General features: G+C 43.4%; 2 protein-coding genes across 5 annotated transcripts in view; one reads left to right on the plus strand and one right to left on the minus strand.

Moving 5' to 3' along the window:
- Positions 1-8,997: 8,997 nt before the first annotated feature.
- Kaz (E3 ubiquitin-protein transferase Katazuke) lies at positions 8,998-11,112 on the minus strand. The gene is made up of 2 exons (XM_065439676.1): positions 10,734-11,112; positions 8,998-10,671 (listed from the first exon to the last, which is right to left on the minus strand). Exons 1-2 carry the CDS (start codon positions 10,770-10,772, stop codon positions 9,541-9,543), a joined length of 1,170 nt encoding a protein of 389 aa, XP_065295748.1. The 5' UTR covers positions 10,773-11,112; the 3' UTR covers positions 8,998-9,540.
- CtBP (C-terminal binding protein) overlaps positions 11,109-26,687 on the plus strand; it is a 73,175-nt gene continuing 57,596 nt past the window's right edge. The window contains exons 1-6 of one of the 4 annotated variants that reach the window (XM_065439674.1): positions 11,109-11,242; positions 11,372-11,461; positions 12,561-12,641; positions 18,025-18,443; positions 18,501-18,707; positions 18,767-19,123. In XM_065439674.1, the coding sequence (XP_065295746.1) occupies positions 18,092-18,443; positions 18,501-18,707; positions 18,767-19,123 (916 nt within the window). In that variant the 5' untranslated portion in view covers positions 11,109-11,242; positions 11,372-11,461; positions 12,561-12,641; positions 18,025-18,091. Of the gene's footprint in view, positions 11,462-12,560; positions 12,642-18,024; positions 18,444-18,500; positions 18,708-18,766; positions 19,124-26,687 lie in introns of all 4 variants that reach the window. The other 3 variants (XM_065439672.1, XM_065439675.1, XM_065439673.1) reach the window with 3 other exon arrangements.

The raw sequence follows: 26,687 nt of genomic DNA on the forward strand, positions 1-26,687 counted from the left end.
GTGGTGTTAGGGGTTAGGTGGTGGTGCCACGTTCAGGGAAGCCTGAATAAACACGCAGGTCCAAAAATTCAGGCATCTGAAAATCGGTCGGCGACTGTATTTTATCTTTTTGCTACCAGAATATATATTTTAACTGAGGCACATGAAAACAAAAATTTGCATTGCTATAACTGACACTCTCTTGGATCCCACATTTTAGATTTCGTTATAGTAAAATGCTCCATTGAAATTAAACTTAAAGAATGACCAACCAAATTTTAGGTTTACTTAGTTACACCCAATAGTTCGTTATATAGCTCAACATTTTCAAATGTTAATTCACATCTCCATTGTGTTGCGTCAGTCTGCCAGTTTACAAAACCTTTTATTCAGTATGTCCCGACATCTCATCAACATGCAATCAGCTAACAGTTTTGCCTTGGCATTCTCATTAGTATCTTTACCAGTATAATTTACATAGATAAGAAACAACAAAGGTAGCAGTGCAGATGTTTGTGGAAAACATGACAAGATAGGTAAACTTCTATATCTCCGTGTATCATATGCACTCTGTGAGAATTGAAATGTGAGATCTAGAAGGGTACTGGTTTGGGCTAGTTGGTTGCATTCTGTGATCAGTGTTATTTGCACGCCACTCGGAACTAGGATTCGGGGACGACAGACACAGACGACAGTTCTCGTTCCAAGTGGTGTGCAAATAACATTGATCATAGATCGTAATAATAGCCCAAACCAGTGCCGTTCTAGATCTCACATTTCAATTCACAAAGAGTGCATATGGTTTTGTAGATAGGCTTGAATATTGTCGATAAGTATTTAAGGTAGCCCCCACTAAGCCTTTCAATTAATGCAGTAAGCAATATACAGTCAAATGCCTTTGACAGGTTAAAATATATTGCATTAATGTGGTCATCTATACCTCTGGTGAAGTACATAACCAAAATTTATTGTGCAGTCGCAATTTTTTATGAAAGCCATTCTGGTTATCACCAAAAAGTTAATTGCTTTAAGGTGATTAGATATACGAGTAGTGATTGTATAGTGGTGAACTTGCCAAGTAAGCATTGGTCACATTTGGAAAATGCCTGTAGAATGAGGGACAAGGCGGTGAAAGAAAACAAGCAGGTCACAGGTGCAGACTACAACCGACACTTCACTGAAACACAGAATATACAAGCGTAAACTTGTGCATTAACTAGCTGTGCCTCTGTGGTTATACATGAAAGTGAATGAGAAGAAGATTAATTAAAGGGTCTGATTTTTGTTAGTCACAACCATATGAAGCAGAGATAATGTTGCCAAGGAAAGAAGAGGGAAAAGGCAACCTGCCACCAGTGGGAGCCAAACCCACCCCATTGCATTATGTGTGCATTGCTCTGCCAATGGATCTACGACGATAGCTGTTCCCATGTCTACTTTCCCAAGTATTTATGTATGTCTGCAAGATGTAATGTGGGAAGTATTAGCCAACACCACTCATGGCCATAGCAACAGATATGGCACAACCTTTTTACCAATGGCATCACATAGTATGTATGTGAACTTTAGGAACAGGCAGCCAATGAGTAAACCCTTGTTTGCTACTTGAAGGCATCAAACCTGCCGGATTTGTGACCCTCACTATTCAATGAACGTGAAGAAGTTCAACTGACGGGTCCTACTTTTTTTGTTCACAACTATATAAAGCCAAGGAAATTATTGAGGACATTATTTGTTGTTTTAATTGAAGTGTAGAAATGAAATTTGAGCTGTTAGCCGTATGAAGATTCGGCTGGTTTTAATCATGTTTTTGCATTTTTATCTACCTCGTAAGGTATAGGGTCTGAGCGGTGATGTCTGGGTGTTGCATGCACACAGTCTTTGTATATTACTGTCGTACCTAGTGTGTTTCAGTAAATGCCCAGTTGTAGTCGGCACATGTCTCATCTTCCTTCTTCCCCTTTTCCCATCTACTACATGCCTTTCACAAAATGGGCACTTGAAAGCTTCAGCAATCTACAGTACTTGCTTACAAGGACCTTGGCCTACAATTACCAGCATCAACACTGGTATTACCTTGGCGGTCAGCCACTCTTTTGGTAGGCAGCTCTGAGATCCATCAAAAATAATGTGCAAGTATTCAGAAAAGAAGTTTGGAGCAGTATGCCACCTGTACTTTACTTTCATCACTATAAACAGCATGGAAAACATTCCTTCACAAGTAATTACGCTGCCTGGAATTGGATAGGGTGCACATGAGGAATTGGTGGTCATTTAACGGGTGAGCAAAGAAATGCAGTTATAATGCTTTATAAAATGTATTATGAAACTCACTTGTGGCAAACCTTGATATTACGAATGCAGTTTTAACTAATTATTGGATATAACAAAATGTATAGAAAGCTTGGGTGGCCATGCTTAATTTTGATGAATATTCTGCTGTTCGTAAAGAAGCCGAATATGTGTGTGCCTGCAGCTCAACATGTGTATTCTGGCAACAAAAATATCAAATGCTTAGCAAGAGCAACTTGATACGGTAAATTCTGAATGTGTGTGCATGATTTAGCGAACAGTGTGGCTTGGCTAGCCCTTAGTTGGCGAGCTAATGTGCCAATTCCATTTGACCGCACCAATCGCGTGGCTGCATATTAATTATAAAAACAGTGGAGGGAGGATGGAAAGAAAACAAACAAACAAAAAACTAATGTTCTTTCCATTCTCTATCCACTGTTTTTATAACAGATTACCAATTAGCCCAGTCACACACACTGCATATTAATAACGGCACAAAGCACGTGTTTGTATATGAACATTGTTCATGTGTCATGTATTGCATGGCAAGCTGCTGACAAGCTATCAAAATTGACAGGAAAACTTTTGCCGACTTGTCGGACGCATCATGTTTGTATTTGTTTCGCAGACCCTAGTGTGAATTTGTTTTTGCTGTGTATGTTTAGAACGAATATTGCATATAGTGAAAGCATTTTTGTGTCGAATGCAACTACGTTATAATGAGGTTCAACTTTTTCGTTCAGATTCGGCTCATTTTTGTTGCTTGTTCCCGAGTGTTCAAAACATTGCCCCAATTCCGACTGAAAATGCCATAGCTTACCTGGGAAGTTTCTAAAGAATATATTCACGGTTTCACTACAGAATGCATTGTGCAAATTACAAAGCTTAATATGCAGCTCCTTCTTTAAATTTTGGAGCTTAGTGTTTCTTCTTACATTGTTATGATGCTTTGCTGCAAGTCTACATTTTAGATTAATGTGATTCAAGGGTTGTGTTGGATGACTTTATTTTTATGTGTAGAACAAATCTATCAGCGCAGGATGTAACAACGACCTTAAATTTGTCTCAGAGGAACGAGACATCATCATGGTGCTTGAGTTTGTGAGGAAATAAGTGTAGACAATCCATAACATATTCACCACCAGTAGATTAAAAATTTAGGAACGCCTGCACACAGGGAGTTCTTTTGGTTCATGTGCACAAGTTTATGATCAATGATGCCTGCAGTGATGGTGATGACAAAATATTCAGAAAAGCTTTTGACAAGCACAAGACTGAGAATCGATTGTGTTGCCTGTCTGACACATGCAAGAAGCATTAAATTTGTTTTAAATCCCCTGGCTATACTAATGGAAGCTAGAATACATAGAACATGCTTTTCCTGTACATAAAATCTTGCAGTCAGTATAATAAACCAAAAATATCATCGTGCCGAGATGGCAAGATATAATACATTTCAATCAAGCGATTCGAAGAGCCCCCATGTACCTACCTCATAGAAGTTCCTGTTGAACTGTTTCACCAGAAAGAGGCTGAATTTTCAGTGAATGTCGATAAACAAGATGCACTTTAGGAGATGTTATAGATTGAATAATCAATTTACAGTAAAACCTCAATATAACTAAGTAAATCTAGAATGTTTAGTGCCACTATCAACAGTTAACAAATGAGCGCTTCTAACGAATATTGAATGTAATGGAAGAATTTGTTGTGTCAGATGCAACTGTTATAATGAGGTTTGTTTCCTATTACTATCCAAAGTTTGTCATTCCACAGTTTCTGTTTGTCTATTACACTAAAGCATTATTGGCTTACACATAGCTGTGACTGCCTTAGTTGTATAATTTTTTAACTGGGAACTGTAAGAAGCACTGTCTCCTTGTTGTTTCACTTTAATGTACCAGCATTCACATGATTATTGCATTCAGAGCACTTGAAGTTATCCATTCAGTCTGCACTTCACACCACAACGATTGTGCATACCTCTACTGGCAAACAGTTTCATATCACTTTGAAACATAAGCACATTTTTTATTTTTCTATGTTCATATTAGAAATACTAGAGAGAAATCTGACAATAATGTTTTACAGGGGCCCTGAAACACTTTCAACATAGTAAGAAAATGTTGCCAATCTGTAGAAGAGGTTCCTGAGAACATGTGAGCCAAATATTATTGCACTGCATACAGCAGGGAATTTACAATCTCGTGTCAAAACTGTCAAAAATCACTTGCACTCACCTTTGCAATGCCGTCATCACAAGCAGCAAAGCCCACCAACAGCTATCGGCTCATTTCATTGAGTGCAAGAAAATTCTCAGTAATACAACTACTGCTAATTTTGAGGTAAATGAAAAAAAAAAAAAAACAGAAAGAGCATTTCATCTTTGCACTGCATAGCTGCGTGGCCTCCGAGATAGCAACGGTACCTTGCACAGATTAGACGCCGTGACGAGTCCTCTCGCTTAAGGGTGCCTAAATACCAAGCTCAGCTTTTGGGTGGAACCTTGCCCCTTCCTCCGTGTTGCCTTCAGTGTGCTAGTTGAGACAAAAGGAGAGAGGAAGCTGCTCACTGATGCGATAACTATGCCTAACTCCACTTGAACTTGAACAATTTGAAACATTTTTGCTGGAGGATATTCATGAGGTGGCATCCTTTAATAGTGAGGCCATTCTAGGATTAGTTAAAAAAACTGAGTAGGGGCCCCTTGAATAAAGCTAGACTTATCAAATGCAAATGCACTATCAGTTAATGTGACTGAAACTAAAGCTGTAATGACAAAAATAGATATCATACTCCATTAAACCTTCAGTATAAATTGCAGTCCATCAAAATTGTAGAATCTATAAATTTACTTCAGTTCATATTTCACAAAGTATGTAATGGAATAACCATATCAATCATGCTTTACTGAAAGCGTCTAGAGCCGTTGGCATTCTTTCGTGTCATAATTCTTTACTACCATTAAAAGCATAACTTGCAGTATACTCTGCTTTGTTTACCTTTCATTTAAATTTCTGCGCACTAGTGTGGGCCATGGTGACAAAATACAATTTGAAAAAGATTTCAGTTCAGCATAAGTTAGTCGTGTAGATTATCACTTGCCTAACAGACACACAATTGATCACTTGTTTATTGAACATGGCATTATTGATGTTTTCAATTTGTACACCTATGGGCTGTTACGATAATATAAAACAGGGCAAAAAAAACAACATTTAAACACTATTTCAAGGTTAGCTTTTATCTGCCTATACGAGTCACACTGCCTTCATATTTCTCACACAGAAATCAATTATGGACAACAAAGACTGTTATCATTTACCGTCAGTACTAAATAAACTGATTCTAGCCAGTATTGAATTCACACATATTGCGCTTTCACACCTACGCGAATTTCAGATTCAGTAATCACTCTTGAAACTCTTCAGTGTAACCGACATCCATCTATGTACATCTGCTAATGTATCTATTTTTGTATTGTTGATATTTCACAATAAATTTTTTCAAATGTATTTCATTTGTGTTTTACATTTTCTTCCATTGTTACTGTTTTGTACATATTTTTATTGTCAAGTATAAGTTACTGTGTTGCACCATGTTAGTTCTGTTGCCCCCCAGCTTCTGCCTGATGATACAGTTTCAGAACCTGGTTAAGTGCATAGTCGCTTCTATTCTCACCCCCTTCAAAAACTTTGCACTGATGGAAATAAATTATTATTACTATTATTATTACTATGTAAGTGTGCAGCACTAGTAAGGCTGTTTAACCAGGATGGGAATAAAGGTAGTAGTTACTGGGCCTCAAATATGGCATGTACCTACTATGAGGAGATGGGACAAGAATCGGGACAGAACAGGTGGAAACACGACATAGAAAAAGAAAAGGCAAGTGTGTAAACTTGCCTGAACTTTGTCATTCTTGTTTTGAAAAACCTTGTGGGTCCTCAAGTTAGCATTCTTGGAGCTCATTTTTCATCACAACTTCCTCCATGTGCCAATAATTATTTTTTACCCCCATGGGATGGTTTGGATAGAGAATACCATACACAAGTGAATGTTACTTACTAAACATCTCTAACGTTAAGCAGCATGTGTATTCACAAACATTACAATTTGTTTATGCAATGGAAATTATGTAATTAAGTGATTTGCAAACTTAAAACACCTCACCACTCTAAGTAAAAGTGAGGTAAGTGCACAACTGAAGTAAAACAAACAATAAAAGAAGCTGTGACATCCTTTCTCAAGGGATTCACGACATAAAAAAAATCCCCTTGTACTACCTATGATTACCATAGTGGCTGGATTGTTGCAGTACCAAGTTTCCGTCAGCTAATGCCAGTTCCAGAGCAGCTTCTTCCAGGCGGTGACAAAGTGCTTGTACAGATTCTGCAGCAGCATTAAACGCTGACCACTTGGAACATATTCTTGACATATTTCTGGCACATCACCTGGTATCGTCACACCTATTTTTTACTGTGGAATGACTCTACAGTTCGACCGTGTGATTGAATATGTCGGCTCCTTAAGATGCATCAAGCAATATTACTTTACCTTTGTGTTCGGTACTATGCCCTTTAGATACTGCACTCATTCACTCATATATTTGAACTTGTTGGGGGCCTTTTAAGGTAGCGCGTGCTACTGATTGAATGTACAATGCTCAAGACCTTATTGGGCTTTCTATTAATTGAAAGCAGAAGACCCCATATTTTAGATTAAGCAGTTGTTCTTGCAACTCATTGGCACTTGGGAGTAGGAGACACCTTAAAAAGCAGCTGCCTTCTCATCTTCATTTGCCAGTGCATTACGGCCTTGCAGTTTTCATCCTTACATGGCACAGGAGTACTGGGTGCATGAGGTATTTGAGAACACAGCTTCCAATTTCCATAGACAGTGATATTCTGTCAACTGAATCAATTAGCTTTGTCATGACACCCTCTGCCATCTAGAACATTTATTTTCATTTTGCAGTTTCCATGGTGCCCACACAACAGCACCAATGACATCATGGTGCTATGTCACGCTGAGTTTACTGCCCCTTTTGGCACTGGGTTGTTTTCGCGTTACAAGAAGACTACCTAAAGTGTTTTTTTCTTCTCGGTGCACTATGGTTGTTTTTTTAACCCCTTAACTGCCGATGACATGACAACTCGCCATCATAAGTGTCCTCCGGTGCCGACGACGAGTTAACTTATGAATTTTTGCACATGTGTATGTGTTCAGTTTCCTGAATTTATACCAAAAAATAATACACAATGACTTTCACTATCTTTTTTTACTTCTAAAAGTTTTGTTAGAATTTGTCACGGCAGTAAAGGGGTTAAACAGACAGATCACTAGCCTCAGCCAGTTCTAACAAACTGCAAAGTTCTGAAAAGCTGTCTTTAAGATTCAAAGCCAATGTTGCCATCCACCTTTTACTTCACTGCACTTGCTACATGCTAAGCTACTGCTACACCACACACTAGACAATGGAACTTTCCTAAACTTGACTGGTCTTTTTGTCTTTTTTGAATGCCAGATTTCGTGCCTATTTTTTTAGCCAAATTCATAGCAGTATTCTCAGCCTGCATAAATTCAGGCCGTAATATACTACAGCTGCTTTTTCTATTCAAAGTAACTGAGCATGTGTTGGTGGGCTAGTTGGTTAAGCATAATTACAACGACGGCGCCGAATAAAACAACACACGGAGAAGGGGGACACGAGACAGCACGTAGGCGTAGGTGTAGCACCTACGTGCTGTCGCATGTCCCCCTTCTGTGTGTGTTGTTTTATTCGGCGCCGTCTTTGTAATCATGCTGTTCAAAGTGTTGTTCTTTTCTTGCATCTAGTAACTTTACTCTGTTTTGGCAAGTTCATTTTCTAGACTGTGCTTATTTTCAATGTAATCGGTTAAACTTGGGTGCTTGGTTACAAGTTTGTTTCTTAATGAGACTGCAGACTCGTTAGTTAAGGCATCCCAATGCATTCCTGCCCTTCCTGCAGCACCATTGTCAACGTGCATAACTAAGGCTTGATTGTGAAGGTGCACAGTTAAGCACAAAGGTGTACAGTTAAGCATGTCACTGCAGCAATCGGATATTGGCACCTCATACACCCCGGGCAGGGTGAATTCAATACACAGCTTCACTAAACTATGCCACATTTCTACACCAAAATCCCTTCCCGAATTTTTTTACCTACACAGATCTGATCTGGTGCACTCCTCCCTGTACATCTTCAGTAATCAGGAAAACGCAATGGATTTTTTCTTTTTGTAATGTCAGTTCACTAGCTTTAGGTAACAGATCAATATTCCCTTTTCTGAATTTGGCCTAGAAATGACTATTCCCATAATTTTTCAATTCACAGCTTCAACTCTTGGGCATAGCCACAGGGACATTTGCTCCGCTGTCCAAGATTTCATTGCAGATTCAAAGCAACCGCCCTGTGAAATTTGTTTTATCCACATTTCCTTTCTGTGCTTTTTCATTCATGCTGGGCAATTCATTTTCTTTTTTTTGCAGCACTGAATTTACCTTTTCTCACAAATTTGCAAACAAAATTTATTAGGGTCATTAGCTTCATCCACCCAATTCTTGGCCAATCCCTCATAGCACATATGAACCGCAAGATGAGCGGAAAACAAAATATTGAATCTCTGCCAATGTAGCTTCACTCATCTTCCTTCAGGGTCTCTTCAACCTCTGTGGCTTTTTATTTATTACAACTCCAAGACATGGCAGCAGCAGCCAAGGTTTAATGAAATAAATGTGGATCTGGATACATATGCTATCATAATACATAGCATAACCAAATACAGCACACAAAGCAGCTTGCACAAGTCTGAAAATATGCTCATACAAATTCAATATTTCAATGAGAAACCACTCGGCCTAGTTCCAGCTACATGTGACAATACTAGTTGCATACTTGACCAATCATTCTCCAATGAAGTTTGGCCACAGCGAATGTGCAATATGGATAAGTGCTCACACACAGCTTAGTCATCAATTAAACTAAATGTGCAGTTTTATATAATGGCAAAATGACCATCTTTGCACACCGTAGGCACTTAAAAACTTGCACGCCTTTTCTTATGCAAATATATATATTTTTTGTATGCAGCCATTAATGAGAACAAGATGCTTGAGGTACAACCGGGATTTGTACTATCCTGAATGTCCACATTTATGCAGTTTCACGTTCTTTTGCAGCAACCCTGAAAGCAGCCACTGCTTTATAAAAATGCGGCGAGGTTCAGCGCATGCTGGGCTGAGTCCTCACATGACGTACACCTTCTCGGCTTCCCGCAAATCGAAGGAGTCGCGAGAGCGCGGACAAGTTACACGTCCTCGACGAGCGACCGCGCGCAGTGCCTGCTCGCCGTACACGAAGCCGTTGGGCAGCACAAGTGGTTGGTTGTGCTCGTTGAGGGGCTGGCCCGAGATGCGACAGACGAGACGCGACTGCGAGCAATGCGCGTACGGCAGACCCCGCGCCAGACAGTTGAGCGCACGGCTGCACACAGGGCAGTCCGGGTTGCGCTGGTTCTCGTCGTAGCACTGCGGCGTCTTGAGAGCCGAAAGGCCGGCCTGCAGGGCCACGGTCAGCACCGAACAGCTGCTCAGCTGGTACAAGCGCAGCTGCTCCTGGCGGAACTGTTGCACTAGCAGGTCCCAGCGACTGTCGGCCAGCAGCTCCCAGCGGCTGTCACCCAACAGTTCCCAGCGGCCGTCGGGTGGACGCGCACCAGGCAGCGCCAGCAGGCTCATCACACGCTGTACCTCGGCCAGTTGTGCCTCGTCTTCCAGCGCGCCGAAGTGACGCCGCGCATGCCGCACGGCCTCAAGGCGCCGGTCGCGACGCACGAGCTCGACAAACTCCTGCTGCCGCAACTGGAACTCGAGTGTGCTGCGCAACTTGCGCAGCTTTGATTTGTTGTCGTGACACCAGGCCAGGCACTTGCTGGTGTCGCGGCTTGCCAGCGAATCCTCAACCTCCTTCGAAACGAGGAATAGGTCCATATTTGTCAGGTCACGCAGCCCACTGCGCTCGGCAAGTTTGGCCGCCGTGCCGTAATAACCCGCGCGCAGCAAGTGCTCCACGAGCATGCGGTCGAGACGCTGTCGCTTCCATTGCTCGCCACCTGCCTCGAAGCCCTTGAGGTGTTCGACGCGTCGCTTGCAAGCCGCCGCGGCTTCCAATTCTTCGGTGATGCTCTCGGCGCTCTTGCGCCGAAGCAGCTCCAGTTTCTCCAGTAAGCTTCCGAGTTGACTGCGCAGCTGACCAGCGGGCGCCTTCTCTCGGAGGCTTTTTTCCAATTCGGCCGCCCCGCTCTGCACATGCGACACCTCTCGATCCATGGTCTTTTGGGCCGCTCGAAACTTCTTGTTCAGGATCTCGTACGGCACCTACAAACGTTCAGTATCGTTCACTCAGCCTGCGAAGAAGCATAAACGCGTCAAATACCCACCTTAAGAGTGGGGTGCTCCAGCGCCTTGATGTCCGACATTTCAGCTGATTCACCCCGAACACTCGACGTCAAGACTGCAGCGCCTTCGGCGCCGACACCGCTCACATGAAGCGCTGCACGTTACGGCTCCGGCGAGCAACGACCCGGGAAACCAAGCGCTAGGCCGTGTTGCGTCGACCAAATGGAGCCGACAGCTGAGCGGCGCGTATTAATATTGTGCGGAGCGATATTCCACCCAACTGTGTCCTCTCAGCACCTAAAAAGATCGAAGCCTATTTCCTTTCACCGCCGTTACTCGTCCGCAGAGTCATTGGCCACGCAAAATGAACATAACATTGCAAACGATCGCGACAAAAAAATGATTTAAAGACAGCAGCCCATTACTTAACACTATCTACAAGCACAAGAACGTCCAGTCTCGCAAACAAACCCCTCAGAACGAGATTACACGAGATCGCTTATCCGCCTCTCCCGTTGAAGGTTTTTGGCGTTCTTTCGCTACGTCATAGGCTCGTATATTCGTTTATTTTGGCTCTAGCTCGCGAGACTTGTGGCGGGTGGTAATAATTTCTGTACTATTTTGCAAGGAACGTACCAAGTTACGCGATCTAACGGCCATCTCTTGGATTTTGTTTTAGGCTTTACGGGTAGCTCCACTCGCTGCAGCAACGCATTACCGGCCATAGTCGTCAGCCTTTGTTTGCTAAGTGAGCTCCTCGACTCAAAAGGTAAGACTTGTCACTGGAAAGCTGTTGTCTGTGGCTGTTTTATGATGCCGTTGAATGATTTTCCTTGGAGTGTGATCGAATGTTGAGCTCCTGCCTGAACCCCAATCTCCCATGTGTGCATTTGTCGAAGTGATAATTGGGGCTGAAAGGCTTAGTCAGACATTACTTGTTGACCGCTCCCCGAGTTGTTCTTGCCTAGCAGGTAAATAAGTAGGCTTGGGCGACAGCCTTGCATGCGCCGTGACCGTGAGCGACTGTGGAATTATGGCCGTGCAGCTGGAGCGTCTCTTCGGAGCGCGTGCGCACGGACCACCGTGGCGTGAACAAAGCACGCGGTGTTGGCGTTCGAAGCATGTTCTGTGACTTGATTAGTTCTTCGCAGCACGAGCGCACGAGATGTGTCGTAAGCGCTCGCGCTGCGGTTCATAGACCGTTGGATTGTTTACTTTTGCTGGTGATGAGCGGGCTCAAGCGTTGCATTTGGTGGAGTCTTTCGCTGACCTACATTTAGCGTGCGCTTGCCGTCCCGGAAGTTTTGAACGCCAAACAAGCGGGCACGCTCTCTTTGTCCAAATTCGCATTCCATGGCGGCAACCAGCCCGCGGCAACATTGATTAGGCTTATTTTTTGCGCCAGATAAATGCCGCCGCGTCATTTGGCTGCACCTTTGGCGTGCCACATGCCGCGGCAGCCATTCGGGGAGGGGTCTGGCAGTGGCTTGCTCGCGGAGCGGCTGTGCCGCGAGCCGAGGAGGGAGCCCATCGAGGCCGGCCGGCCAGCCGCCTGCGCCTCGGCGACGCCGTCGTAGCCCTCGAGATTTGGTTGTTTATTTCGTGTGCTGCGGCGCTGGCCGAGGAGCGCGCAACGTGCCGACGTGCTGTAACTGGGGGCGCCTGCGGCGCTTGACCTGTCGCAAGAAAAACATGGAGTTTCGGCGGGCTTTTCCCCGTCGTCTGCAGCGGGGAGCCGTGACGTCAGTCTGCTTAGACGCCCCGATTGGCTCGCGCGCGTGTCGCTTCGATGGCGCCCGTGCTGGGGCCCCCTTTGTTTTGGTCCTGCGTTGTTGCGGCACGTGCCCATCTCTCTCTGGCATTTGCAGATCCCGCGAGAAATGCAGCATGTGGGCTTCTGCCGGTCCTGATTTGCAGAAGCCAAGCGGGCAGTTTTGAACTGGAACAGAGTGAGTACGCCTTCTCGGTCGGCTGCTGCAGTGGCGCTGACCTGTTGCGCCGCGTTGTCACCTTTGCATTTTGAGGGGTCTGCGCCGGGCTGCTCACGCGCGGAAGGCCGCGCGAGCAGCCCGGTCTGGCCGTTCGTGCACTGCGGCCGGTTGCACCGCTTGGCTTTGTGTGTGCGTGTGTGTGCGCGCGCGCCCGTCTGGATCGCTGACTGCGCACCTCGTCGCACGCTCCGAACGGAGCTTTGTTGATGCCCGGCGCCGTTCATTGATTGCGCGTCGTGTTGCCCGGCTTTCGCTGCAGTGCGCGCTTTGTGCCCCTCCCCAAAACACTTCTCTTACATTGTCTTGCGATGCAGGGAAGGGTCGCTCGCGGCGGGTCACGTCGGATGGGGCTTTCGTCGGCGGCCTGTTTTCCAGCGCTGGCCATTTTAGTGTCGCCGATGTATTGCTCCCATTCTACTAGCTAGTGTCATTTTGCAGTGTGTGAAAGGTTAACTCGTTGCCAAGTCGTTGCTTATAGTAGTGAAACACGGATCAGTTCGAAACATTTGGCGCTTTCGAGCCTGTACCATGCGACAGCTTTGGAGAAGTATTCAGAAACACTTCATGGTCGAAGTCCGCATTCCCCCGCCACTTATTGCACCCGCCAACTTATTTTTAGCGCGCATCGCCGGTTTTCTGTTTAGCTGTCCGTGTAGCATACTTGATTACTGTGTTTCCTCAATCCTGATTTACGAATTATTGTTCTAGCGTAGAACAATCGAAAGGTTTAAGTAAAGAAAGTAATGCATAACAATTTTGTGGCCGGTTTATTTGAAAGCTCTAATGAAATATTTACGTAAGGGATGCGACAGTATGAAACACCAGATCTTCGTTTACAGCCGATATTTTTCTTTGTTCCCAACCTGAAAAGGTTTCATCGAGAGTATACTTCGGAGGCGCAGCACCAGCGAGAAATCCAGTTTCTAACGCGCGGTATTTCAGCAGAACACACACGCGCGTCGTGCCAATTTTAAGCTGTGAATTAAAACCGCTTTTTCGCGGCCCTCACCGTTTCCGTGTGCTCGCATTCGTATTATTGGCGCCTCGTATATGCTGCCCCTCATAACTATAACATAGCTATAAATCACTTCACATATAGTATGTCATACAATGTTTGTGCTAGCCGCAAATGCAGCGCTTGAAATGAACTGGTCTGGATCACTTGTATTAACTACTCATGTCAACACCGCTTGTCTACGAAGATCACGTTACTTGGCTAATAACATTAGCTGTGTTCTGCTATGGAACGTGTGCTTGTATGTTTTTTTTTTTAAATTTTACTATCTCAATTTACAATCTCTAATTTTACAATCGCACTTGGTTGACAAGAGGGTGACTTCTAGTCGAAGTGAACACACTGCTAGCCGAAGGTTCCTAATTCTAATGTACTGTATGATTGTGAAGTTCTTAATAACAATTGCAATTAGTTTATTTATCGAAGTACTGCAGTGGTTTCTATTTAAGGATAGTCTGCTGAAGCTCTATAGATGTGTGCAGAACTCCTTAACACTGATGGTACTGTCTGGCTTGTGCCTACCTGTACCATGGGCATTGTCAGTCATGCGTCTGTTCCAATATCTCTGCAGGACCCTGGGTACTTAGTCATAAGCCAGAAGTACCATGAGCAGGTACTGCAGAATTGCCATGAATGAAGTCTGCTTCTATTGCCTGCCAATATAGTGCATATTGGAAGTTGCTGGTTGGTCTTGCATCAGGTTTTAAGCTCAGGTGTTTATATTCCTTGCTCAGTCTTTTTTTTTTTTCGTAATGCATTATTGGGGCTACATTCGTTATATTATTTTTGGCATTGTTAATATGTGAGCGTCTGTATTGGCTGACTTTACTAGCCGTGTTGGGAAGCTCTGAACATAACTCCTTAATTGTATGTGACAAGTAGGATTGGGGATAAACTTTTAGGGCTGTCAATGTTTTTTGTATGTGTTCATCTTTTGGTAGTTCTGAATGTAACAGAAGTACTAGAGAAGTATTTGTAGAAATGGTGGGAGCTCCAAGAATTTGCTAAAAGAATTTTAGTCCGTTTTTCTACATGCCTATGTTAATTAGGGTGAGGGGCACATTACTTTAAATTTAAGGTGGAGTATGGTCAAAATAAAGATTGCATTATATTGTGTTTGTTGTATTTATAATGTATTTGTTGGATTTTGTGTTGATTTAATACATTAATCAAAACATTTCCTGTTTATTATATTCCTGCCCTTCACTATCTTTCAAAAATAACGACAAAACAAATTTTAGTAAGTGCATCAAAATTGGTAGGTCACAATGCATGGAAAGCTGTTGTAGACAATTTGAGAGGCTTTCACTCACCTGCATTGCATGCTGCAACATATCTTCATACTGATAAAGTAATTCTTAAGTACACTGACATTTGCAGCTGAGAGAGAATATTCAGGGGCTTTGTCCCACAATTCATATTCTTGATGAAACATTGCTGAACAACATGACTCGAGGTTTTTCTCCAATTGTTTCTAGCAGCTGCACCGTTTTGAAGCAGCAAGTGGTGACACCAGTCGTGCTACAGTGCACGTGCAGTGTGCAAAACTTGCTGATAATACAACACTGCCAAAATTTTGTGAATCTTGAAGCAATGTGGTTATCTTGACAGGTGTACTTATTGTGCACCTTGATATTTTTCTTTGGGCATGCGTTCAAATATTGGTGCTCGGAGGATGGGCTGGCTGTGCCAGCCATCTTAACTGCGGAGCACAATTGCAACTTTTTGCAATGACATTTTTTAGTGCATGATGTCTGCAGCAATGGTTTGCTATCCTTATAATTAATGTGTTGCAAAATGCATTCTTTTTGCACGGTTGGCATTGTATTTTAAACTGTACTGAAAGCTTAATTCGCACTAACGCTTTTCTCTGTTCAATATCACTATTGATGTGAACTTCATTATTCATACACAAGACAAGTACGAGCCTCGTAACAGCTTCAGCAGCAATACTTCCCGGTGGAATGGCTAACTTCATTTAGAGTGATGCCATGTATTTTACAGAAGCTTAGTGGATTGGACTTATGCCTTTTTCATTAGCATCCCTTGGTCACTGGTAACAATATTGTAGTTAAGTAGAATGTCATTATGTTTGTTTTATTTAGTAACACCTCGTTATAACGAAGTGGAAGAGGGAGCCAGAATGAATTGTTATATCCAATTGCATCTACTGGATCTTTGGGGACTTCAAGGGGAATTACACATAGTTTGTTATATCCTGTTTTGTTATAATGAGGTTTGACTATATCATTAACTGAATTGCAATGCAAAATCTGCCAATATACAGTGCTTTCTCTGCTTTTTTTTTTTTTCACACAATCATAATTTTACCTACTGAATCTGCCACATATTGTGACACTGACAGCAGTCTGACCCTTTAGCTAACAAAGCAGTCTGTATTTGGCAATTATGCATTGTGCTCCATAACTAAACGTTTTATTGCGCTTAGTTGCAAAGTTCGAGTAAAACAAAATTCGGCCCACCCCATGCTCTACAGGGTGTAATTGTATAAATTTACTGGTGTGCAACAGTAAAGTAGGCTCATTAGTTTGCTTACAGATGTCATGAAAACATAGTGAAACCTGTTTTGTGCCATATTTCATGGCTTTTTCTTCCATACACTTTAAGCTAGTAATGGCTGTGGAAGAACAATAAATGCTAGCTTATACGACTTATTGCCTCTACCTCCATTCATTATATTTAGAACAGTCGAAGGGCTAATCTTGTGGAATAAATTTTAAACTGGTACTGGCATCTTCCTTAATAACATTGCAGTGTCTGTACTTTCATTTAAAAATTTTTCAAACTGAACCACACAAAAAAAATGCTATAGTTGATAAACATGTTGCCGTATTTGATAAGTTTGTCTCATTTAATCAACATTGCTTTCTCTTTTGAGATGAATATTATACAAGCTAGCATTGTGTAATGTACAATTCCTTCTCTTTTTTTTGCAAACTGCTTTTTTTTTTCTATGACAAGTGTAAGCTCACTCAATCCTGCTAAATTGAGCTACACTAATGTGTGAATATTGTGTTTGCATATTCTGCATTATATATGAAAGGTACACAATGTGCACTGTTTACAGCTTAACGCGTCATGGTGGCTCAGTGCCTATGGCATTCTGCTGCTGGTTTGATTCCCTGTCATGGCGGCTGCATTTCAATGGAGGCGAAATGCAAAACACTTATGGTGCTTATATTTATCGGTGCATGCCAAAGAATCCCAGGTGGTCAAAGCTAATCTTGCCACTGCAGTGACTCTCTTAGACCCTGTGTTGCTTTGCGACATTAAAACCCCCCAATCAATTGAACCAACCAACTCTGCCCAGCTTGTAAATTAAAAGAAACAATGTCTGAGCTGGGTTTAGGGCATAGGTAGTCTAGCTACGTTTTGTATTATGATTAAATCAGACTATTTGTGTAGGGGACATACCTAGCAATATTTGGAAACACTGATACTGCTTCGTTTCTGTTGTTTGGCATGTACAACATTTGTGAGATGCTGGCACCGTGTTAGCATGACAGGTGCTGCTGTTTAAACTGGGAACTTGGCATGTGATGCTGAATTTTTGGTTGCGTGTTCTATTTTTCAGTAATTGGAGGGACTTTTCAGGTAGCTTTATACATGCCTCAGAGATGTGTTGCGAATGCAGACGCAGGTGGTGGTGACTCGAGTAATGCTATCATTACCATGAAAATATTCTGAGTTTAAGCATCCAGAAAAATTTGCAGTGCATGTCATGACTTCCTGTAGTTATATAGTAGACATTGCTCACATGAGTAACTGCAACTTCCCGTCACCAGTTTGTGGCATGTTATGTTGCTGGTGGACACCTAGAAAGGGTTCCAAGTACTATAATTATAATAAAGCACCAAGCAACTGTCAATGGCAATGGCTTGTGCAAGCAGTCGTACTGCTGCATAACGATCATAACGCCATGTTGAGAGGGGCTTTGACAGTACAATATTTTTAAATCGGCCATCTTGTCATTGGGTACTTCAGATTTGCTTTAAGGCTATAGTTGTAAATGTATTGTGCTGAATGGCACAGAATATTGAATAAGATTGTTAGCCATTTACTTTATTTGTGCGCATGGTGCTTCAAGAAACATGGTCTGCCATTTATGCATGTGCAGTTTTTGTCATTTTGGCTGGGCTGTGTATTTTTTGTTCACGTGGTTTAGGAGGTAGCCCTATTTCCAAGAGAGTCGGCACTCACTGAAGCCAAGGAATGTTTTGGGAAATTACCTTGGTGGTCTTTTTTTTTTTGCGTAACTTTTAAAGTGTGAAACAATGGTTTGAGCAGGGGGTAATTGAGTAGCAGGTGGGGGTGTGTGCAGGCAAGAGCCCTCGGGTGAGCGCGCCAGCCGGTCAGTGGTGTCACACCTGTCATGGACAAGAAGAAGCCCCTGAAGCGGCCGCGCATGGACAACCCGCCACTGGGTGCACGGGGCCCCGTAGCCAATGGGCCATTGCATGCTCGGCCCTTGGTGGCACTACTTGATGGCCGTGACTGCTCGGTGGAGATGCCCATCCTCAAGGACGTAGCCACAGTGGCCTTCTGCGATGCCCAGTCAACGCAGGAGATTCACGAAAAGGTGCTCAATGAAGCAGTGGGTGCTCTCATGTGGCACACCATCACACTCACCAAGGAGGACTTGGAAAAGTTCAAGGCCCTGCGCATCATTGTCCGCATTGGTTCTGGTGTCGACAACATTGACACAAAGGCGGCTGGGGAGCTGGGTAAGCATTGCATGGGTTGCTAGTGCTAGGCTGGCACTTCATACCGTCTTGATGCAGGCATTGCTGTGTGCAATGTGCCGGGCTATGGAGTTGAGGAGGTGGCTGACACAACACTCTGCCTGATTCTCAACCTCTACCGGCGCACCTACTGGCTGGCCAACATGGTGCGTGAGGGAAAGAAGTTTCAGGGTCCGGAGCAAGTACGCGAAGCTGCCCAAGGCTGTGCCAGAATTCGAGGCGACACTTTGGGCATTGTGGGTTTGGGTAAGTGAGCCGGTGCTCTGGCCCCTTGCCTGGTCTCTAAGTGGAGTGTGGTGTTGCAGGGCGTGTTGGGACTGCTGTAGCACTGCGTGCCCGGGTCTTCGGTTTCAACGTCATCTTCTATGACCCCTACCTGCCCGACGGCATTGAAAAGTCACTGGGGCTCAGCCGGGTGTATACGCTGCAGGACCTGTTGTTTCAGAGCGACTGTGTGTCGCTTCACTGCACGCTCAATGAGCATAACCACCACCTGATCAACGAGTACACAATGAAGCAGATGCGGCCCGGAGCATTCTTGGTCAACACTGCACGAGGAGGACTCGTTGACGAAGCAGCACTGGCTGCTGCCCTCAAGGATGGCCGCATTCGGGCAGCAGCATTGGATGTGCACGAAAATGAACCGTACAACACCCTTGCCGGTAAGTGTACTATTGTTATTGATTTAGATGCTTTATTGTGCCTTGATATTGAAGATGGCTATGGTATATGCAGCATGAAATTGGCAAACTGAATGGCATGACACTGCACACGTTACTAGTCTTGTATTTGCTTCATGCCCATAGCAACAGTATTATATACGTGGGGAAACCTTGAAGCATTGTTTGTCAGTGCTAGTCTGTAACACTTTGTGATGAGGAATTTTGTACTTTCAAACGCCTAGTAGCATCTTATTCTGAATAGTGTGCTAACTTGAGAACAGTCACCAACTGTTTTGAACAGCACTTTGTTGTCACAGTTATATTAAAAAATGTGAAGGAATAGTACGGAAGCTACATCAGTATTAGTTGAAACTGTGGAAACCATATTGTGATAAATTTCCACTTTGTCAGTCTAGCTACACAAGCACAAAAAGATGCAACTCTCTAAGTTCAAGCAATAGTATGTGCACTCATGCTAAAAAAAAAGTTGCGTTATTTGCATGCACGCTGTTGACCTGCTGTTCAGTGCATGTGTCCTACTCAAACTTGGTTGATATATAGGGCCTACCTGTGTTGATGCACTGGTCTGCGTTAATAAATCATAGGTTTTTTGAAAGCTCATTACTGCAGAAAATTAGCATGACTAGATAGCATTGGACAAAAACTCTGATGCAGCCCATTCTTTGCATGGTTAACTATAATCATTCAGAATTCTTGAAAATTGTGAATTCGGGTTTTGTTAGGGTCTGTATTTTATCTCCCCACGACAAACTTGAATTAGTTGAATGAGCCATAGTCTGTAGCATGTAGGTACTTCTGTTGACTGGCCTTTAGTTTTCCCCAAGAAACATACCGTATTTACTCGCATAATGATCGCACTTTTTTCGCCAGAAAAATTGACGCAAATTCAGGGGTGCGATCATTACGCGGGTTAAATTTGCCACGAAAAAAAAAATTTTTTTTTCGTCCCGCGTTTGCTGCGGGATGCGGGTGCGGGACACCAAAACAAACATGGCGGCCGGCGGAGCAAGCCGAGCGCGCCGAACGCGGTTTTTTTATCTTCTCGTGAGTACGTTACGTGCATTGAAACAGTTTCTTCCGTATCAGTGATGAATAATATCGTTAGTATCGGCAAGTTTGCGGCAATAACGTAGCCATGTCCACTTTGAGGGGACAGAAACCGATGGGAGCACTTAGCTGCCAGTGACAGAAACGCATGGCCGGTGTGCTGCGGAAACTGCGGCACCGGTTTCACTACTCTCCTAACACGGCACGTTTTCGCTAAGGATGGGCGAATATCTTAGCTGCGTTACAAGCGTCGGCGTATGAATAGGGTACACTTTTAACGTATCCGTGTAAACGTGGCTACTATCATTGCCGCGCGCGATTTGTTGCGGGCTCACGAGTGCACATGAAAAGAATCGAAAGGCGCCTTTTTTGTTTTTGTTGAGCACAACGATTATAAAGTCTACCCATAATAAAGGCAGGTTTCGTTCTACCTCTTTTTGTCATGGAATTGCGGAAAGTGATGAAAGTAATGAAATGAGGCATCCACTTAAGAATGTTTGGTGCGTGCAGGCGAGTCGTTCGCGTGGCATTCGACAGATGGTAAGCGCGATCATTGTTAGCTAGACTTGGAACACCACATATCGCTGCGGCAAGTTCGGGGTGCGATCATTACACGGGAAATAAAAAAAATCGAATTTTGACGACAAAATTCAGGGGTGCGATCATTACGCGAGTGCGATCATTATGCGAGTAAATACGGTAGTATCAGCAATATGCTATATACACTGAAGGGACTGTCTGATTTTGAAGGATCTCCTTTTGTGCTACGTTCCAGCTGGCCTACACAGGTGGTGTAATTATTCCAGCATACCTTAAAAGAGCAGTACATTTTTAACATCCTTATATGTAAGCGACCCTTGTACCACTCTGCACGAAGGCAGTGCCACTTTTCAACTCGTACCAACTGGAAATAAGAGCTTATTCTGTAACGCGAAGGAAGTTGGCAAATGCACATAAAATACAATTCGAAGTGTTGCATCAGTGTAAGCAAAATAACTGTGTGGGTTTTATTTAGGTCACATGGCAGTACACAGTTAGGTTTACATGATATGGTATCAAGCGACTCCACTTGTCATTTGGCACCACTTCCAGAACTAAATTAAAAATATTTCCAATTTGCAGAATCAAATTATATTTGTTTTTGACAATGTCACACACAGTCTTTCCATGTTTATCAAAATCCAAACACTTCCTTTGAGCAGTAGACACCTTGACAGCCCAAAATTTTCAAGGTTTTATAAAACTTGAAAGAAAATTTTCACAGGTATGCACAAATTCAAGCAACTCTGAATTGCTGATGCTACGGTAATTTTCAGTCAATGTGCATTTTTCATTTTTATGTGCTACCCTCTGCCAATGAAACATTTGGAAAGGTGCCAGGGCTTTCGCTTGGTAATTTGTGTGCTTGCACAATATTTAACCCTTTCAGGGTCGATCTTTTTAGCCATATCCCACTGCCCAGGGTGGATTTTTTTTATTGCAGGTTCCAATTCTTCTGAGGAACCTATTTAGAAAAAAATTAACCGTAATTATTCTCGGGTGACCGTCAAGTGAGAAAAATATTTTGCATTGGCGTATATATGTATTCTTGATTCATGAATAACAATAAAAAGGAAATAAACTTATAAGAATAAAAAATTTGATAATTTTATAGTTCGAGGCTTAGAATATGGGCACACAAGGATGTGCAAGTCTCAAATGTTCCTGCTCTTACACTAATATTTACATCCATAGCATAATCGAACTGCAAAGGTGAGGGCAATCAAGAAAACTGTTTGTGTGCCCATCAAAAAAGCAAAACTTGTGACAAAGTTCTGCTAATCTTCATCTTATCGACAACCAGATGCAATTAGATATCGTGAGTCCCCCCCTTCTCCAGAAGAAAAGGAAACACATGCATGGCGGCATCCTTCACGTGCTCACCCCTGTGAGCACTAAATGACTGAGAAACAGGCGGCCGCCCTTTCAGCGATTAGTAACAAGATAGCCATCAGCTTTGTGCGTGCAAGCCGAAACCAGCCGCGGAACAAAACCAAAACCGAGACACGCCAGAGCAAACCAGCTTATAAAGCAAACCATGCAACGAAAACCGAGGGAGGGAGGCGCTAGAAAAAAATTCCCCTGTATTCCCACATAGTGGCAGCACATGCCAGAAAAGAAAAAAAGTAGGAAATTGGCACGCTTTTTAAACGTACAGACAGCACCGTAAATATACGGCATTTACCATTTTGGACTTGTTCGTGGTGCCTTATATTTACGTCATTGACCCTGACAGGGTAATGTTAAATTGTGATAAATTACTGACTTCTCCAAGGCAGCATGTTGTTCCTGCAAGCTTCGTAGCACTCGTAGTAGACTACCAGCTGAAATGTCCTGAGGACACTTCTGTACAATAGAGGGGTCGATAATGCGCGGTTACATGGCGATTTGTTTGCTGGCATGACTGCTAGGAACTAGTTGATTTCTGTAAGTGCAGTGCGCTTTTTTGATCCCCTTTACCCCTTGTCTATACATTGCGCATGTTCATTTCAAGAATCTTGCAGTTTTCCTTATCTGATTACTAAATCATCAGAGCGATGCACTTATTTACATCGGCGTGTATGTTTACTGCTTCATTTATTTATCACTTTACCCACAGTGCCACAAATGGCATTACAGTGGGAAGGATATAGTACAATGAAAGAAAAAAAATGCAGGTGAATTGTCATGTGCATGAAACATTCTAACACGCACGCACACACACACATGAAATGAAACACTGCAAGAATGAACCATAAGAATAGAAAGCAATAATTTTTGACATAACCATACGTCCCAGGGCCTATTAATTACGAGAATACATTCCTTGTATTCGATAGAATTCACTTTTGCATTAATTACATTGCCCAAGTAAATGCCACTACTGAAGCAATGAAAAAGTTACTTCTGGTAGTGGTGGGAACTTCTCGTGGTAGTTGGTTCCACTCCAAAATATTCCGAGCGAAAAATGACATATTAAATCTTAGTTTTGCACTTTATTTCATTAATTTTGTTTGCATGGTCTTGTCGTAAAGAAACATAACTGGGAGGAAGTAAATACGTTGCATGTGGTACACCTGTTCGAGAATGAAAAATGTTATGCGGAAATTTCAGTCTTGGCATTTTCCTGTTTCCCTAATGAAATCCAGCCAAGGCTCTCCATAGCACGCGTTACACTGAACTGTCTTCTGTAATTTCTGAAAACACATCGAACCCCTAAATTTTGCACTCTTTCTATTCGCTGAATGTCATTTTTGAGCCAAGGATCCCACATAGTACCGGCGTATCCAAGTGTGGACCTAATATGTGTTGTCAATGATAGCTGTTGAATTTCTGAAGGAAACCACTTGGTATTTTTACGCAGGAAGCCTAGGGTGCGATCTTGTACGCATTCCAAAATAGAGCGGAGGCGGTCCGTTCCACCGAGCCGCATACGATTGGTCAATTTGAACCGTGACGAACGCCATGACGTCAATTGTGACGTGTTGCTGCTGTCAATCATTCCGTGTTGTCTGCTATCAGACGAACGCAACGGAACGGACCGCCTATTTCGTGACGTAAAGAGCGAACCGCCTCCGTTCGATCTTGGAATGCGTACAAGATCGCACCCCTAATGTCTTGCATGTTTTGGCTGTAATTTTTTCAATGTAGCAGTGCCATGATAAGCGGGGGGTAAAGATAACGCCAAGGTATCGGCACTTGCACACGGGAATTAGCTGAGTAGTAGTCGTAGGCTTGTAACTTTTTTGTAAATGACACGCGCACTGTTTTTTGCACATTGATATACATGCCCCAAGTGCTGCACCACTCTCCTATGCTGTTCATGTTGCAAAACGGCACAATCCCTTTGATTAATAATAACGCAATAAATTATACAATCGTCTGCGAACAGGCGCACATGGCAATATAGGTCAGCATCTATATCATTCATATAAATTAGAAATTGTGGTGGACACAAAATGGACGCCTGCTATACTCCTCATGTGACATCCTCATGAGATCTTTTGCTAAGAACTATGCACTGACTTCTAGTACTTAAAGTAAGTGATTAACATTATACCATGAAAGCTCAAACATCAAAAGCTTTCTGGAAATCCAAGGAAGTAGCATCAATGGACCAACCCATGTCTAATGCACTTGCTAAATCATGTGATAATTCAGTGAGTTGGGTGATGGATGAAAAGCCACATCTAAAACCATGTTGATTAGGGCTTTAGTGATGTGTAGGTGTCAAGGTTGTTCATAATACTAGTAAAAAGAATGTGTTCAAAAATGTTACAAATGCAGCTTGTCAAGGAAATGGGTAGATAATTTGATACAGTACTACGTGGACCTGATTTGTGTATAGGCACAACATTGGCTATTTGTTGGTATCGAGACACTCCTTGTTTGCTTCAAATATAGTGGAGAATGCGCACCACTAATATAGAACAATGTGAAAACATTGCAAAACATGCAGATGTGTGCATCTGAGCTTCGTCTCTTTTCCTTGATATGTCTGAATGGCTGGGCAGCTTCAACAACAGTGACCTAGATACCGTAGCATGGGTTGTTATATGCGATTCTGATAGATGATTATCACTTTTTGTTAATTTCACCATGCAGTTTGCGCATTCCTTAAAGGGCCCCTCACCAGGCCCCATAGCAAATTTTGGTTATACGCTGGAAGTTGTTACGTTGTCCTCTAAGAAGCTTTCTGCCGTAAAATTTTTTTCAGATCGGCTCATTAATAGCCGAGATAGAAATATTTCAGTGCCGCGAACCCATGATTTCACAAGGCGAGCTCCACTGCATAGCGAGACTCTCTCGACTTGCCCTGTCTAGCCTCCGCAAATGAAATTCCTTCCCTGCGTTTTCCCATACCAGACCTCGAGGATCACGTGACGTGTACGTCACAAGGCCTGCCTTCATTTTCTTTCTCCTCCCCCCCCCCCCCCCCCCCGGCTAAGCATTTTTGCTGACGGCGGTGCGCGCAAACTGTTGTGATGTCTCGTTTTGCACAACGCACAATTTTGTGCGCTTCGCCCAAAGACACATGACTAGCGGTATATTTCAGTGCTACAGAATACTGAGGCAGAACAAGGAAATCGCAGAGCATGATCATGTGCTGGAACACGTTAGGAAATGGCATAGTTTTGGTGCGTGCGCGCGTGACTGCACGACCATGGGAACAAACAGACAAAGCGGAAGTACAGTAAAACTTCGATAATTTGGAAATTCAGTTAATTCAGACGTGCTGTCTGGTCCCGTAACACATGTACATAACCCTATGGCACGATACTCCCGTGTTCACAGAGCTCAGAGGCACGTGAAGTATATAGAATCGGGTGGCACTAGAGGGTGTTCAAATCGCACCGCCAGCGATGGCGTCTTCGATTAGCGTGCACCGATCTCAAAGGCCATGCTTGCATGTGCTGGGAGTTCTGAAAGGCCGGAAATACATTAAGGCTGCCATGTTTATTTTATTGCTATATAATAGACAAACCTATGTCTCCAAAAACGTGGCGGAAATGACGTACTTGTGGCTTCTGCTTCTGGCGGTAAACGAAGCAAGGACAGAATAAGGTTTGCTGGCTGCAAACATGACTGGCACGGAGCGGCTACTGCTGTTGATAATCGGCAAAGCAGAAAAGGCGAGATGCTTCAAAAGCATAGAGAAGCTTCCCATAGACTGTCGCTCGAATCGAAAGGCGTGGATGACCTCAGTGATATTTCGGGCCTGGCTGTGCGAACTGGACCGCCGCTTTGGTGCAAAATTGCGCAAAGCTGTAATTGTTCTAGATAGCTGTAGTGCGCGCACAATAATGTTGGTGCTGACAAACATACAGCTGCTTTTTTTTTTTTTTTCCCGCCTAATATAACGGCTTCCCTGCAGCCTCTGGATCAGGGAATTATTCAGTATGTGAAAGGCCGACACAGAAGACAAGTGCTTGAGCGCATGTTGCTCTGCATGGAGGCACAGAAAAAATATGTAGCTCCACCCACTGCAGTGCACATGGTGGTGCATGTGTGGAGCAACACGCCGCCCGCAGTAATTGCAAACTGCTTCTGACACAGCGGCTTTGTCTGTGATGGTGATTCTTTAAAAGGTGGGGATGCAGATGTTAACCAAAATGCCAAGGAAAATGACAGTCGCTTTGACAGACTTCTGCCTCCGGATGTCCACTGGACGAATACATCCACATCGATAGTGGCATTGCCGTTGCCGGTCGTCTCAACGACGACAAAATACTGGATATACTAGGCAACGAAAAGCCCAACCATGACAGCGAAAATGCGTCCGTCGTGGATGCGTGTGAAGTCTTCCGCCATACTGCTAAAGAAGCCAATGACACCCCTAAAGTTTTAGAGGACATCTGTGTTGTTTATCCCGACAGTCTGCGCGGACTGCACCACCTACAAGAACTCCGAAAAATTGTGCTTAATGCGCACATTTCTCGCTCGCAACAATAACCAGTTATTTCATGAAGTAATTGTA

Source organism: Dermacentor albipictus, chromosome 1 (genome assembly GCF_038994185.2).
Source record: "Dermacentor albipictus isolate Rhodes 1998 colony chromosome 1, USDA_Dalb.pri_finalv2, whole genome shotgun sequence".
NCBI lineage: Eukaryota > Metazoa > Arthropoda > Arachnida > Ixodida > Ixodidae > Dermacentor > Dermacentor albipictus.